The 17,485-nt window shown below is 41.2% G+C and overlaps 2 protein-coding genes across 3 annotated transcripts in view; one reads left to right on the top strand and one right to left on the bottom strand.

The window, feature by feature from the left end:
* LOC129604858 (uncharacterized) overlaps positions 1 to 17,485 on the top strand; it is a 175,683-nt gene that overhangs the window by 5,497 nt on the left and 152,701 nt on the right. The gene's annotated exons all lie outside the window — the stretch shown is intronic.
* LOC114851396 (leucine-rich repeat-containing protein 3-like) lies at positions 3,825 to 9,329 on the bottom strand. 2 transcript variants are annotated; one of them, XM_055512968.1, is made up of 2 exons: positions 9,174 to 9,329; positions 3,825 to 7,127 (listed from the first exon to the last, which is right to left on the bottom strand). In XM_055512968.1, the coding sequence occupies exon 2, from the start codon at positions 6,562 to 6,564 to the stop codon at positions 5,779 to 5,781; it is 786 nt and encodes a 261-aa protein (XP_055368943.1). In that variant the 5' UTR covers positions 6,565 to 7,127; positions 9,174 to 9,329; the 3' UTR covers positions 3,825 to 5,778. The 2 variants fall into 2 exon arrangements, with proteins under 2 accessions (XP_055368943.1, XP_028999096.1); XM_029143263.3 differs by having other exon boundaries at positions 3,825 to 7,027.

The following is a 17,485-nucleotide window of genomic DNA, read 5'->3' as shown; positions in this document are numbered from 1 at the left end:
AACACCTGTCAACCCAGTTAAGCTGTCCAATCCCAGCAGCCCCTGCACTTTGTCTTCTAGGAGATCTAAGTGGGCTTGATCTAGAGACAAACTCATCACACACACTTCTTTCTGCCCTCTGTGTCGCAAAGAAAATCATCCTCATGAACTGGAAAACTAAAAAAAATTAAGCATTACTCAATACCTGAACAGCTTGTTAGATTATACCACCTTAGACACATTGTCTGCTTCATCAAATCAATGACCAAAACTATACTCTGATTGATTCCATTTCCAGGTAAGGATGCGTGGGGCTCGGGTGCTGCGTCATGTCTGGCACAGTGGTGGGGGGGTGACTGGTGGTTGGTGGTGCCTGCCTGCCTAAGGAACCTGGACAACGGGTTGGTGGACTCTGGGCTGGCCGCATGGGTCCCCTGCGGCGGGAGTGTGGTGGCTGCTGAGACCGGCGGCCCTGTGCCGGGGTGGGACCATTTTGAGGGTTGGCGTGTGCCTGTCTCCGGGGAGCCGGAGGCGGGCCTCCCTGCCGGTGTGCGGGGGCGGACCTGGGGGTGGAGACCTGGGTGACCTGCTTCCGGGGGACTCCCTCTGGGGGTGCCTGCCTGTGCCCGGAGGGGTGTCTCTCCCCTGGGGCGCTGCCCCTGCTCGGGTGGGGCGCTGCCTGCCCTAGCGGTCCGACGCCCTCTGGTAACTGCTCGGGCCTGTTGCAGGGGGGGTTGGCGGACTACTCAGGCTAGAACCTTCATTGGGCCCTGGGCGGAGGCTGGCCCTCAATGCACAACCGCAGAGTATGTGTGTGGGTTTGAGTGTCACACTACACGGGGCGAGCATGGGCATACTTGAGCGAGAGAATGGGTAAGTGTGAAAGAAGGGTGAGGATGGCTCTGGCTGTGCTGCGTGTGGCGCCTGGGCAGTAGTACTGCGGTCCCTGGGTCTCGGCTGTCCCTTCCTGGCTGGGGGTTGTGGGGGGTGGTGGGATAGGTGGTTATTTGCCAGTCAGGAACCTGGCTCTGCGGACCCTGGCGCTCTGCTTCCCAACTACATTTCCCCGCATTCATCCACTTAGGTCTGCAAGGGGCATCCTGCTGATGGAGGGACCGGGGCTACTGGGAAGTGGTTCCGTCCCTTCCAAGTGGGATGCTCTGCAGTTTTAATTGCATTAGTCATACACACTTGTCCAGGAATCTGGGGGCTTCTTCCGGGGGGGCCAGTAGACGGAGCCTTCCCATTGATGGCTCTGTCTGCTGGACCCCCCGGAGAATTGGGTATCTCCCAAAGTTCCTCATACTTAGCTACATACACATACATTTAGGGCCGGGGGTGGGCTCTTTCACTGGGGCCTGGGGCTGAGGCCAGTTGTGGCCTCGGCCACTGGCCCTGATGGAGAGATCACCACCCAGTTTTAACTGCAAAAAGACATTTAGGGCGAGGGGGGGCACTGTCCGGGGGACACACCGTCAGCCAGCGGTTGTGCTCCTGGAGGTGTCACCCACCTTCAGTGCACTTTAGTTCCACACACAGCTGGGTTGCAGGGTTCTGGGGGACCTTTTTCTGCTGCCCTCTGCCTCCCCCGGGTTGGGGGGGTTGGTCGGGGCTCGTGAGGAGCTGCGGTCCCTGCCTGGGGCCACATGGACGGCAGGCCGGAGACCTACCCTCCCCACGAATGTGATCAAGCGAATGGTGTGGATGCGAGAATGTATCTGAGAGTGCATTGGTTCACGTATGATTGACTAGTTTGTTGTGAGAGAGTCTATGGTGTGTGTGTGTGTTGATGTGATGATGTGTGTTGCACATGTGGGTGGGTGTATGCGTCTGTATTTGTGTGAGTTGGTATGCGTGTGGTGCGGTTGAAGTGTGGGGGGTCCGGTTTTTCGCCCGGGGTACGATGATCGTCTGCCTGGGTGGTCTCTTTTCTGCTGACCCCACCAATTGCTGGCCTTGTGCTGCAGGCCGCTGTAGCGCCAGGGGATGAGGTCGGGCCGATGGGGTAGGCCCCGCTCCGCCCATGTGGGGGTGGTGGACTGGGGGCGGGCCCCACTCTGGGCGCGGGGGGCATCTTCTGGCGGCCTCCCTACGGACCGTGGGTCCTCGGGCTCTACTCTTTCAAGCCGACCCTCCCGCCGGGGGGAGTGTTTGCCCCTGGTTCTCATGGGGCGGACAGCGTTGACCCCCGGTGGCCCACTCTGGCCTCGGGTGCTGTCTCTGTGGCTGCTGCAGCTCTGCCTGGGGGGCTCTGTGTGGGCGGCTTGGGTTGCAACACCTGCCCTCCTGGAACTGAAGGTGTGTGGGCTCCCTGGCTGCTAGGATTCTTTCCTCTGCTTGCTGGATGGGCGTAGGGGCGGAGCCCCTCACATCACCCTGGCTTCCACAAGTGGCATTGTTCATGCACCAACGTCTGCCTCACCCTTTGGGTGAATAATATTAAGCTACAGCCTTACTAACCTTGTAGTGGGACACTTTCCAAATCCAACTGTAAGTATTATTGATACTTATCACTACCAATATGAATAATGTGTGAATATGGAATTTGTGGTGTTGTATGTCATGACTTTTATTAAGTAGTATGGGATATGTATAATAATGCACATGTATGTATATTGTATGTATATGTTTGTATTAGTATGTGCACATACCTTAGCACTATTATTGGTATTAGTATTAATCTCCAAGGTAAACCACAGTACAAAAATTGTTTAGTTATGAATGTGTTAGCCTAAGGTACATCCATGCTTCTTATTTATTTATTTATTTTTATTTATTTATTTATTTATTTTTTTGCTCCGATTGTTTACTTAACAGATTTGCTTGGTTTCAGCAGCTGGTTGCACCCCTTAACCCCCCCCCCCACCCTCCCGCATACACACCCTAAAGCAGAAACCTAACCTGTCCACCAACACAGCAACATCACACACATTTTGGATTAGCTAAATAAACCATTAAATAAACCATAAATTTTCTTGTTAAAGCAAAGCTGTCCATCACAATGTGGCATTCAGCGTAATATATGCTGCTTGCTAAACTGCTGGACAGAACAAAAAAAAAAAAAAACCTCAGTACCTCAGTTGTAACGGGTGGTTATTTGACTTACTGTTGCCTTTCAATCAGCTCCAACCATTCTGACCTTTGTACTCTGACCTCCGGCATCAACAAGTCATTTGCACCCACAGAACTGCACTCAGGTCCCCCCTTTTCAATATAATTGAAATGCTTCTTTCTCAGTTGTCAGTCAACTTTTTCCCCGACTCCCCGCTTGCTTTTAAATCTGGCTCCCCGTCTAGGTACCTGTACCACTACACTCGCTGTCTTAGGAGCATCTGGCCCAATTACATAAATTCTCGTCTCCTCGGCCGAATGGTGCGCCCATAAAAGTAGTCTCACGTTTGTGTGGGTTTTCAGCAGAGCTGACCAATGGCGGCTGAAGATTCGGCTCTCCTCAGCGGGAGTCCGTTCTTCTCATTTGCTACAAAGCATCGGCTCTTAGAGCCGGCTCGTTCGCGCATGACATATCACTACTACATGTAGAGCAGTAGTTTCTGAAATACACAGACCAGCCCATTTGGCACCAATACCATGCCACGTTCAAAGTCACTTAAATGACCTTTCTTCCCCATTCTGATGCCTGATTTGAACTGCAGCAGATCGTCTTGACCATGTCTACATGCCTAAATGCATTGAGTTGCTGCCATGCGGCCCGTGAATATATTTTGGCTCATTAAGACATAACAAATATGTGAGTGCATTTTCCTATTAGTAACTGGTATAATGATAATTTAGAGAAAATAATGATAGAGAAAGTGACACCTTTGGTTGTTGAAATGAATATCTAGCTGTCATTGTGAATAAAGGGGCGAGCTGATGTGCCATTAAGCTACAGTCCACAAAAGCAGAAGCTTGTGCGTATAAAATATCAACAGGAAACGTAACCTCCCTTTCCAGCCTGTAAATCAACTGTAAATGATTTTTTCCTTTACCAAGTATGAATCTTTTAGAACTACTGGTGTACAATGCTAAAGTATTTTTGATCTGAACCTGGTCATTAGTTAATATAAGCTTTATTTAGATGTTTTAAGAGAGGACAGGGAAGAATGTACCAAAATAAACATCACAAATAGAGAAAAGCAATGGACTTCAATTAACCAAATAACAACCTAATCTAGTAGCAATAAACTTTATAATCTATACACCCACAACAAAAAGAATATTACAATGCAGCATACCAAAATACAGTATGACTTACATACAGCATGTGACCACTGTTCTCTGCTACACTCCATTAAATTGTTCAGATATTAGTACAGTGACAAGACATTATAGTTAATAGGAACCTACAAAAAAGTTTACTTTTTGTAATAAATTTAATTAATAATAATAATTTTGTTTTATTAACTAATTTGATGTCAAATTAACAAGTAACAGTCAGAAATGATTTATTTGAACTATGTGATCCTTTATTCGTGATTAAATTGGCAAAAGGCTTAATTGCATCTAAACATTCACATCGTGAGATAAACTTAACAAAAAAATTGATTTCAGGTGTGTGACAGAGATCTGTTCAAACTGCTGCAACAGATTTGGAGCAAACTGAAATGCTGCAGATCTATTAAATGCACTTAAGTACACACAGTATTCTCTAAGTTTACGAACTACTAACTTAAACATACAGTAAGAACTATGTAAAAAACTGTTTGTGACAAAACCTTAATTATTTGTTGATTATCTGAGAGGCTCAGCTCGATGAGCTTATGTGTGATAGAAACTAATTATAATTACTTCCAAAGTGTGAAAGCTTGTAGCTTCTGAAGCGAAACATTAGGTGAGGTGACAAGTGTTCCCGCGAGAAATTAGATTTTTCTTCCGATTCCACCTTAAATGCAAGGTGCAGGAGTGACAGGATGCTTCTGTGCCATTAAGTCTCTACTACTTGCTTAGATCCAATGTGGGTTTTGGGATAATATAAATAATAGGATATATCTAAAATCTTTATATTTTATGGTACTTTATACGCTTATCTCCACTAACACCGAAGAGCCATATGATTCATGCTTTCGAAACATGACTTTTAATACAGAAGCCATATATTTTATTGATGCTTTTCAAATGAATCTCGTTCTAAAGCTTTACGGGATTGTTTCTGATAGAATCTTAACAGGTAAATACTGTATACAAAATAGCTTGGTTTACCACAGAAATGCATTTATGCGCTATACCAATGCGCTGTAAAACAAAAGATGTCTTTTTTTTATAGCAGCAGGAAGACACTAAAGTACAAAGTTTGTCTTGGCCACATACAGAACTGCAGTTTAATTAAATGAGGTGAATATTGATTTGTTACTGCTGTTACTGTACCTATAATCCAGCACTTGATGTTGATTTCATTTTTTAATATGCATTTATTCAGGATCACTCAGCATAACATTTGTCACCTATATGCAGTCCTAATAATTCTAACACTACATTTTTAAACATTTAAATTTAAACACCTTGACGTTCATAGTGTCTTTTCATGTAAAGTTTGCATGTGCACCTCGTGTCTGCGTGGGGTTTTCTGCAGGTTTTGGATTTCTTCGACAGTTCAAAGACTTTCAGTCAGTATAACTGGAGAATCTCACTGGAGAGCTGTGTGTGTCAACCAGTGGTAGACTGGCGAACTGTCCAAAATGAACCCTGCCTTTTGCCCAAATGACAGCTGGGTTAGGTCGAGCATCCCTTACAAGATAAGCAGTCCACTAATGGATGTACACTTTCCTCCGCATTCACAGTAACGGTTACAGCTTTCTCATGTTAAAACACACTGCTTGCAGTGTCATAGTCTTTGCTAATGTGAGAGGTGCTGGGCAGGGACTTGAGGTACTCCATGTGCCGCCTGGCATCCTCCTGGTTCTGTTTAATGTAGTAAATAATATAAGCTGTCACCATGGAGAACCAGCAGAACATGGCCACAAACATGGCCACATCTGTTGTCTTGTGGTGGAAGTTGCAAAAGTTGATTCCTGAGTCTAAAACCTGGATCACTGGTTTTCCCACGTACTCCTCTTGCACTGATGTGTAGCAGCTGACGTCATTCACTGTTTCAGGGTCGAGCCTCAGCTCTCTCAGCACCTCCTGCAAGGAGCATTCGCAGTGCCATGGATTGTGGGAGAGGCGAACACGTGCATGGAGCTTTGCAAAAGTGTCCTTAGGAAGGCTGCTGAGGTGATTGTTCGAAAGATCCAAGGTTCGTAGGCCTTCTGAAATTCCCAAAAAGGCACCGACATCTACATTTTCAATAACATTGTGGGATAGGTCAAGTTCCCTGAGGCGATTGAGGTCTGTGAAGGCCTCCCTTGGGATGTATCTGATGTGGTTAGACGAGAGCAGGAGAATAACAGTGTCCTTGGGTAAGTTCGATGGTATGTTCTCCAAGTTGCGAGAGGTGCACTGGACCACGAGCCCGTTTCTGTCTGTGCAATGACAGATTTTAGGGCAAGCAGACGCAGTCATGATCATAAACAGTAGCAACAAAGTTGCAAACGCATAAGTATGTAAGAAAGATTTTTGGGATGATGTGCACTTTGTAGACACCCCCATGAGCTAAATGCGTTGAAGGTTTCTCGCTTTCAATACAGGAAAAAAAGTCCACAACTATAAATTTCCAGGCTTATCAGTTGCTTGAAAAAGTTATATCTTTTGCTGCTAATTACAATGTAAACCGAAGTAGTAATCAGCTGAACTTGTGCACAAATGCATAAGAATGACCACTACAGTGTCTCTTTATACAACATTGCATTGCTTTGCCTGCTGTGTCAGAACCCTTAGCCATTCTTGGAGGAGTGTTTTTCCACACAGATCTAAAGTCTGTCAGGACATAGTCTTATTCTGGTTGTCAATAGTTAAAGTTTCATTCTCAAGGGACTCATTAATCACCCGGACAGCACCATTCACCATCATTCACCTAGGCAGGGTTTGAAACCCAAGACCTGATCCAATGCAGAAGTAGCAAGTGTCCAAATGTTTGCATACTGGTTAAGTGAGATGTCAAAGTGCAGCACAGCTGAGGAAAAAAGAAAGGTAAAGAGATAAGATTGGTCTGACAGTCATTGCTTGTGGTTTTGTGAATGAAGGACGAACATTCTGAGGTGATTGGAACAAACCTGTGTGAGAGGGTGAGAAAAAGAAGAACGTAAGAAAAGGTAAAAGAGAAATTTAAGGTTTTGTTTGATTTTTGTTTTGCTGTTTATTGAGCCTAACTCAAAACTGGCTGACACTTCTTTTAACCTGCTGCATTCTTTGGACAAATTCTAGGTTGATAATATTCTGGCCCCTGTGTAAGTACCCATTCAGTCAATGTTCTACACCAATTGGTCTTTTCAGAATTGCTCCCTCCTTGGAGAGTAACCTAGTAAATTCAGCTTTATCATAATAATAGCATGTTTCTATAGTTTGTCCCCTCACTCAAGGTTGGCCCCTGTGCGAAAATGACAAGGCACTAAAAAAGGTGCAGGCTCATCATTATGCAGCAGATGAACTTTGAAACAATGATTTGTCTTAAAATATACTTTCTGTAGTCCATACAATTAACAGTGATGTATGTAAAAGCAGCGAAGGTCAGGATGCATATTAATATGAGAATAGGACACAATCCATTGACTGGAAGATAAAAATAAAAAAGTACTGCTGATAAGCAAGAAACAGTTGTCTTCAAGATGATGAATGTCATGCTTTGAAATTTCTGATTGTACAGAGATTTCTCAAATTATATTCAAAGATAACATAAAAGGTCTCAGAGAAATATGGAACTGCATGAATTTAATTAGAAATGCACAACACGGAGAGTATGATAGGAATGCAGGCACGAGGTTCGAAGTTTGATTGCTGATTTAAAAAAATTTCTAGCAACATTATAAGTATAAATGCACCAGTAGTCCCATTCTTGTGTTCTCGACAGTTTAAGCCAAATGCATAAATTAAATTAATGTTAAAAACCCTATGTACCTCAGTAGAGCCCCGTGGGGCTCTAACGAAGGTCAACAATGGCTTTCAGTGGATTTAATGCATCACAACTGCTCTAAATTTTAGGGTACAAAGACATGCTTAATAAATCTACAGTAACATATAAATGTATTTTACATGCATCAAATACAGCCTAAATAATAAACAAGAATGTAAGACGATAACCAACAGCATCAGGCCCTGCCAGGGCTAGCCCACACAAAGCTTTTGTGGCACTACCACTACAATACTTTATCCAAACCTTATAAAAACCTAATAATGTGAGAGCCAAGGATCTAAGAAATCCAAGGATATGTGCCAAAGCATCCTAGCTATCAGATGTGATGAGTTATGAGCCCAAAACAACAAATGCGAAGTTAATCACTAGCAAAATAAACAAAATAAACGTTCAAGTATTGCCATATAAAGTCCACATTACTGGTGAACCAATGCCATTATTTGCTATTTCTACATTCTGGGAAATTACCCAATCACTCTGTGACTTTCTAGCCCTCCCACAGAGCTTGTCTGAAGTAATTTATTGGTCCGCTATCTGGTCACGTTTTTTATTGCACCTACAGTATGCCATAAAACATGTTGGGTGACTCCTACTGGCTTGGAGTCCTGTCAGTCCTGGGTTGGTTATTCTAGGCCAATTGCATAACTTCTAATGAGTAAAATAACACCTCACTGACCTCAGTCCGTTGTTGCTAGGCAGAGATATTCACTTCAGCAAAACCAAAATTTTGCTAAGTTAATCTTCACTAATTGTGCTATAAAAGTATGAAAACTAGAAGTTGCTGATGCCTTTATTTACAGAGATATTCATCCTAAAAAGTGCATTTTCTATAGACAGAACTGAAAGATTTCAGTTTTCTATTATTTATCAGTAACAGTAACTCAAATTTTACAGCTCATATTACATTTCACAAGTGTCCCCTACATTATGACACTTATTATATTTGCAGTCAAATAGACTGTGTGGCTGCAGAGATAAATTCATTTCAATGTAGCTATGCCATTTTTCAGAAAACTCTCAGTTCATAAGGTTAAAAAAATTCACACTTTAAAGAAATACATAGACACAATTATTGAAGGTGAACACTTCCCTATTTTTAAAGCCTTCATAATTCCGATCATACCCTCACGGTGGCTTTAAATGTGTACTGTAGGAAGTTCCAAATCTGCAAGTGTTGCTCTGTTCCTACCTGTCCGGATCAGCGTCCTCCTGATGAGGGATCCGCGAATAAAAAAATCGAGGAGGAACTCGCTCTTCCCCTCCTCGAAGAGACGCGTGTCCGTGCGTCTGCGGTAACAGTAAAGAGCACAGCGCTCAGGAGCAGGGATCCAGCTGTTTCACAGCAGTTTACAACCTCCTGCCGCTTCAGCTTTGCAGCAGGGTACGCTTATGAGTGCGCGTGTGTGTAATTTTAATCAAAATGCAGCTTACAAAACAGCACAGAACACATTATAAACACACATGAACACTTCACTAATTCAATTCCACCAAACTTATAAAACTAATCAATTCCTATCTTTAAGTATAATGTTAAGAACAGGAACCGTAATTTTTCCCATGAGCCACAGGGGGGCTCTAAGCACCTAGACTGCTACTGTACAACATCTTAAATAAAGTGTACAAATGCATTTTATGTACTTAAGATTAACATGTTTAACACTTGGTCAGTAAGAATACAGTTCTGACATAAAATAATACTACAAATCCTATAAAAGTAAAATGTTTTGTCTTACCCCTGATAAAATTTGTACAGTTTTAAAACAATGAATTGTCTTATTTACTATTACTTTGTTACTACTTTGTATGCAAACTTCACTTGGAAAAATGATGATACTCAATTTTAATGTATCATATTCAATTCTATGCAAAAATTTTAAAATAAACATTGGAACATAACAGTTTTTTCTTAAATATACACAGGTTAACATTATTACATTTACAGGATCAAAAGATTTTTTTTTTCAGTGTACGATGCAGCCCCCTCCCAGACACTCACAAAATTATTTTTACCTATCAATGGTCATATCTCCACACAGCACAATACAGTCACTTTGACTGTAACTGTGTAATTTATATATATTTTACAGAACAGCAGAATATATATATATATATATATTCTGCTGTTTACTAGAATGAATAATTGGCTTATTTTCCTGAAACAAATCAAATTTAACTTTCAAACTCACTTATATATGTAAAAGACTTGTTTTTTTTAATTGAAAGTTATAATAATATAATAATATGCAGGGCAAACACAACCCAAAGAACACTTAATGTAAAGGTAAAGGTAAAGGATAAGGATGATTGTACTGGAAGACAAATCCCTGTGATACACACTTGTGACTTTTTCAATGTCGGCTGGAATTGGCTCCAGCCCCTATTCGACCCTCTGAAGGATAATGTATGGATAGATATACTGTATAAATCTCCATATGGATTCTGTACAGTGGATGATATGACATAATCAAAAGAAAAGTTCTAAGTTGACAATTAATTACCAGAAAGGGAAGGCCTATTTTATCTAGCTGTCCTCTGTTACTGGTTGCTTACCTCGTGTGTCACTCTCTGTCATTCTACATAAACATTGAAGACCATCGTCCTGCCCCTGATGCATACTGGATCCCATCACACTCGCAGTAACGAAAGAGCTTTGAAGGTACTCCCAGCTGTTCCGCTGTGACTCAAAGGCAACATGAATGCAGCCAGCATGTCTGCAAAGTGACAGTTATGATTAAATGGCAGCCATCTGCAGAGTTCAGCCCTGTCAATTTTGCTGAAAGGCAGAATCACTGATTGTATTGACTGGAGAAGCATTTGAGCCCTCGTGAGCGTGCGTCATGGTGACATGGTGTATGATCATAAAGCTTGTTTGTAAATTTCAAGACATAAGTTATGTGGCTGGATTTCAGAGTTATTTCACATTCTCCACAGTTTAAGCTACATAGTGTTTCTTAGAAAATCTGTTTAACCATCCTTCTCATCTGTTCAGTGTGTTGGCAGGAAATCCTGCCTTTTAAGATTTGCTGCTTGCACATTTTGAGAGATTGTAAGAAATAAAAACGCATATTTGTCTTGTAACATCAAGTAAATTATTTTTTCCTCTATTAAAGCATACATGGACATCATTTTGTCCAATCTGCACTCCCTCTCCGGCTTGTCACATGACATAGCTAAGCCACTCTCTGAAAGCTGCAGTGCGCTACCCTACAGTGTATATTGACCTCTCTGAGGCCACCCTCACTACATGTGATAATGCTTTTCTGCAGTGGAGACTATGTGACATTGGATTTTGCTCACTGTGCTTGTGATTGCTTACAATCCTAAATGAGTACGTACCATATATAGCGGTACCTCAACCCTGCCTTCAAACACCAAATGGAGAAATTGAGACATGGACAGCAGCCTAAAATCTTTCCTCCTTGTAGTGTTGTCATCGGATTTCTGCATTATTGAGAATGTTGTTTGTGAGCAGCTTAGAGCAACACTGAGCGATCGCATGGACCCACTCCAGTTTACACACAAGGCCAACACAGGGGCAGAGAAGGCCATTGGGTTTTGGTCAAGCTCATATTGAGCTGTTACTGAAGGCAATCAGACCAAAGAGATCATAGTCTGCTGCACAGTGTGTCAGCCTTGTTTTTGTCTAATGTAATTTTTGCTGCATAGCTAAAGCTATGAATTTCAGAAAGGTTTCACATGAATGCAGTAGATTATAAGATCAAAATTAACTATCATGTTCCTAGAAGTACTGGTAGAGGTGGAGGAGTAGCAGTAATTTATAACTCAGATTTATTAGTTACTCCTAAACCCAAACATAGTTATAACTCGTTTGAGAGCCTACCTCTGAGCCTTTCTCACCCAGACTCTAAAACCCAGAAGCCAGTTGTGTTTTGTATTGTTTACTGTGCTTCTTCTCCATATTCTTAGAGTTCTCAATTCAGATAAGAATTTTCTGAATTGAAATGACTTAGTTCTTAGCACAGATAAAGCGATTGTAGTGGGAGACTTTAACATTCATGTAGATGTTGACAGTAACTGTCTCAGCACTGCTTTTAACTCCCTAATAGACAATATTGGTTTTACTTAGCAGGTAAATGAACCCTCATCGTTTGAACCATACCCTCAATCTTGTCCTGACATATGGAGTTGAAATTGATAATTTTATAGTTCTTCCCCAGACCCTCTGTTATCTGACCATTTCTTATTAACTTTTGAATTTACCATAATTGACCTTGCAGCAGCTACAAAGAAATCGTACTATAGCAGATGTTTATCTGACAACGTTGTTGCCAGATCCAAGCAGATGATTCCATCATCTTTTGCCTCATTGTCATGTACCTGCACAAAGGAGAACAGTCACCTTAATCCCTTATGAACAGGTCTTGTAAATGATGCTGCAGCTTCTCTGCGTTCAATGTTAGACACAGCACCTTTGAAGAAGAAGAAGAAGTGAATCAGAGGAGGTTAGCCTCATGGTATAACTCAAAGATCCGCAGTCTAAAGCACAGGAGAGTCACTAATGATCTTCTCTTAGCTTCAGACAATGGTCTAGTTTCTGTCTTGTCCTGTTAGATCTTAGTGCTGCATTTGATACAATTGATCATAACATTGTATTACAGAGACTAGAACATAGAATCGAATTAAAGGAACAGTACTGGGCTGGTTTAAATCCTATTTGTTGAACAGATTCCAGTTAGTTCATGTTAATGACAAATTCTGCACATGCACAAGGATTAGCACAGAGGAGTACCACACGGTTCTGTGCTCGGTCCAATTCTGTTCAGCCTATACATGTCTCCTCTAGATGAGATTATTAGGAAGCATTCGATACGTTTTCATTGTTATGCAGATGATACTCAGCTATATATGTCTTTGGAACCAAATGAAACAGATCAACTAGTCAAAATTCAAAGTTGTTTTAAAGACATCAAATCCTGGAGATCCCAAAACTTCCTTTAACTAAATACAGATAAAACTAAAATTCTTGTCGTTGGGCCTAAAAATCAGAGAGACACTATTAAGTCAGATAGCCACCCTGGATGGCATAACATTAGCTTCAGATTCTACTGTAAGGAACCTTGGTGTCATCTTTGACCAGGATCTCTCTGTTACATTATACATTGTTACCTCTAGGCTGGAGTACTGTAACTGCTTACTCATAGGATGTCCTTACATCTCCTTGAAAAGTTTATTCAAAATGCTGCAGCTAGATTTCTGATGGGACCTAGGAAGAGAGATCACATTTTTCATACATTAGCTTCTCTGCACTGGCTGCCTGTAAAATGTAGAATAGAATTTTAAATTCTCCTACTCACCTACAAAGTATTTAATGATAAAGCTCCTTCTTATCTTAAAGACATTTTAGTTCCTTATGCTCCCCGCAGAACACTTCGTTCTCAGAGCGCTGGGCTACTTGTGGTTCCGAGTCTTTAAATGTAGAATGGGAGACTGTCACGTCAGTGTTATTTCCTGTTTTATTTTGTAGACTTCCTGTTCTCTGTTCAGCTGTTCACCTCCCGGATCGTTTAGCACAGCTGTTAGCAGTTAATTAATCACTCACCTGTGTATTTAGCCTCCACCAGTTTCCATAGCCCCTTGCCAGATTGTTGAGTTTCCTTGCCATAGCACTCCTATTCAGCATTTCTCGTATTACCTCTCGTGGGTTGATCCTGTCTGAACCCTGCTTTACCGTTAGTTTGCCTAGTCCTTGTTTGTACCGTCACCGCGATCTTTTGTTTACCGAACTCTGCCTGCCTATCGGACCCGAGATTGCCTGCTCCCTGACTGTGCTTCAACACCGAGCTCTTTGTGTATGACCTGGACTGTCTGACCCTGTTTGTAGAAATAAAGCCTGTATTTTTCCCTCAACCCGCCTTTGTGCTGTGCATGTGGGTCCGACGCCTGCCCTAGTCTGACAGAGACAGAGCTTTTAGCTACCAAGCTCCTCTCCTGTGAAACCAGCTCCCTGTTCAGGTTCGAAAAGTTGACACACTCTCCACTTTTAAGGTCAGGCTTAAAACCTTCCTTCTTGATAAATCTTATAGTTAGAGATGGTTCAGGTCACTGGCAATGATTGCTAGTCACAGGAACCATCTCTTAGTTAAGAAGCAATAGACATAGACTGCTGGGGGACTTAATTTATACACTGAGCTCCTCTGTTTTCTTCTACCTCTTCTGTCCAATAACCTCCCATCATTGTTCTATGTTTAACTAACCTTGTCTCTTTCTCTCCAGTAGTTGTGCCCCCCCACACACACACACTCTCACCTACAGGTATCATCGGACTCAGAGCTATGTGTTTGTGATGGGCAGCTGCCGATCCAACCATCCTGCCTGTGTCCAGTCCCTGGTCCAACCATACTGCCTGTGCTCTGTTGTCTTGTTGTTGTTGCTGCGCTTTTCTCTCTCTGTCTCCTTACTCCAACCGGTCAAGGCAGATGGCCGCCCACATCCAGCCTGGTTCTGCTGGAGGTTTCTTCCTTGTTAGAGAGGGAGTTTTTCCTCTCCACTGTTACAGTTAAAGACTTGCTGTATGTGGGGTCTGTTAGGTTTAGTTGTGTAAGGTCTTAAACCTTACTTTGTACAGTGTCTTGAGATAACCTTGTTGTGATTTGGCGCTATAGAAATAAAATTGAATTTAATTTTATTAGCTACTGATTGTCAGGTCAGATGTATCATAAACCACTGGTCTCATTAAGAAGCTGGGTTCACATGGTTCCATAATGTGATTAATCAGCGCCAGCAGAATGAGAGGATATACGAGTTATTCTGGGGTGGCAGGAATCCAGACTGAAGCTTGGAGTAATGTCTGCACAGACAGTATTCGATAATGTACGGCTGGTCTGGTGCCTGAACCTCATCTGCTCTACATAAGATGAATAGTTCTTATAGAAAATAGCTGCTATTTCATCAAATGTGAAAGGTAAGATAAAAAAAAGTCAATCACTGTTGACTAAAAAATATGTATATCGGATGTTTCTGACAGGCGTTTTTTCATTTACGCCCAGTGCAGGGTCCTTTTATGCGGAGCAGCAATTTGTCGAAACTTGTGCAATCACTGTGCTGGTGCCATATTTATACAAAGGTGCAAATTGTAAATCTGCTTGGAACATTAAAAGACTGAAACTGGTTTATCACTTCATAGCGTGAATGCTACAATTTTGAAGGAGAACTGATTTAATGACAGACTTTAAGAGACCCTATGCTCTGCATGAACTGCTGACTTTTTATTATGCAACAAAACCTGACCTAAAAGCCCATAAACTGTGAGTTTCTCTGTTTTACCAGTATTAAACTTACATCTGGCATTGTCTTTAAGCCATCAGCGTGCTTTAACTCAGTGGTATTCTGACCATCACGCCTGGCTTCACTGCTCTGCCACACACCATTAAAACAGGACAAGCTCCTTCTCTGATTCCGCTCAGCCGCAGAACAAATCCTGCCTCAGAACAACTGATCTTTCTAAACACTACAGGAGGTTTGGTTAAAAAATAACATTGTCACAGTCTTTCTGAACCTTTCACCTGTTCTGCTTTCACAGCTGCTTGGTTCAAGTTAGTGATGGGAAGTCCAGCTCTTTTCACAGATTGGGCTCTTTTGGCTCGGCTCACAAGCAACTTAATATCATTTATATTTTAGTGTAATTTAGTGTGTTTCTAAGCATTTATTTATTCTGTGTTTTCATGAAAAGCCTTATTTTAATGCAGTTTTCTATTTACTTATTTATTTTCAGTACTGTTTAACATTTCAATCAAACCTTTAGGCCTTAAGATTATAACCCTTTAGATAACAGTGCTTAGTGGAGGTTGACAGATATTTTCAATTTACAAAGTCTGCACTCAGGTTTGCCGTCTCTGATACATGATTGGCCCATGGTGCGCCCATAAAAGTAGTCTTACGTTTGCGTGTATGGATTTTCAGCAGAGCTGACCAATGGTGGCTGAAGATTCGGCTTTCCCTGGCGGGAGTCAGCTGTTCTGGTTCGCCACAAATCATCTCGGATAGAGACTTTGTCAAATGAGTGAAAAAGAATTATAGTAATTGCCCATAAAATATTTTCTTTTTTGTTTTGTTTTTAGTTTGTCCCAATATCATGTTGCTTAATTTATTGCAGAAACAGGTTACTCTATGCTGTGACAGGGATTTTACTTGGTAAAAACAAAGGCTGCAAATAAAGTTCATATTCCAATTTTCAGTTTTGGGAAAAACTAAATTCGTTCCGCTGTGTATCATTTGCAGTGAGTCTAAAGTTCAGAGTCAAGCAACCAAACATACAGTAAAGCATAATACAGTGTTGAGCTACTAATATTGTTTTTTTAATTTAATTTTGAATTCACAAATGCTGCAGTTAATAAGAAAAATAATAATAACAATAATTAATTTTTTTCTCCTCAGGAGGAATCTTAACATTGGTCCCAGTGAACTTGTTGTTTATGGTGTGTGAGGTGATGTGACATGAGTAAAGGAAAACTAGGAACACGTGTCACAGAAAGAAAAGAATGAAACTTTATTTATTTTTATACTTACCAACACTTTGAAATTAAAGCCTATGTAATTACTCACAACTAATATAGATCTGCACATAGCAAATAAATCAATTAAATTAGTTACAAACTTTCTATCACTTTTTTCCCAAACTGCAATACACAGAAATTAAAGTAAAAACAATCAAAACATGTCTAGTCATTCTTTTTTTTCCTGCTATTGCCACCCTTGGGAACTGGATAATATACAAAAGGAAAGCCTTTTTCCAACAAGCTACACAGCTTTTCCATATCTACACTAGTTAAGAAAAAAACAGAATAAATAATTGCACGTTGCACCCTATTATTGCATTAGTTGCAGTTTGTTTTAAAGTCATAGTATACTCAGGCATATACACAAATGTAAATACAGTTTTCAAACATTGAGTAACACATGAATATTGATGTTATTGAAATCACACTGCCATAACCTACAACTTAATATTCCAAATTAATCAAATTCATGTTACACAACAAGAGCTAAATGTCAAATGCACTGTGCTAGTAACCATTATTAATCCTCCACTGTCCATGTTTTAAGAGAACACATGCACTGATAACTGAATGCCCTCATAGGTATTACTGAAGCTAACTGATACAAAATGCATGTTGGCCAAAACTTTGTTTGTCCACTTGACAAACATTCCTGGTAGAGTATGAGCTATAATTAAAACAGAAAAAAGACACAAATTTCAATGCTAGCACTACTACTTGAGTTCACATAAAATGTATGAAATATTGCAGAATAATGACTATGCATCAATCAATATGTTGCTACAGCATTTGGTCCATTTATATGGTCACATTTATATCATCAAAAAGCCATAGAGATGAAATTTAAGAGAAAACTTTGGGTTAGTCGAAAACGGCGATGCCTGTTTCCAGTCTTTGCACTTAAATGGGTCCAACTGTTGCTGGTAGCTAGACAAAGTGTTTAACATATACATCTAATTGTTGTCGCAATCAAAAAAAAATTCTT

Source organism: Betta splendens, chromosome 2 (genome assembly GCF_900634795.4).
Source record: "Betta splendens chromosome 2, fBetSpl5.4, whole genome shotgun sequence".
NCBI classification, from domain to species: Eukaryota; Metazoa; Chordata; class Actinopteri; order Anabantiformes; family Osphronemidae; genus Betta; species Betta splendens.
The sequence above is the reverse complement of the archived record's forward strand: the minus strand, read 5'-3'. Positions and strand labels throughout refer to the sequence as shown.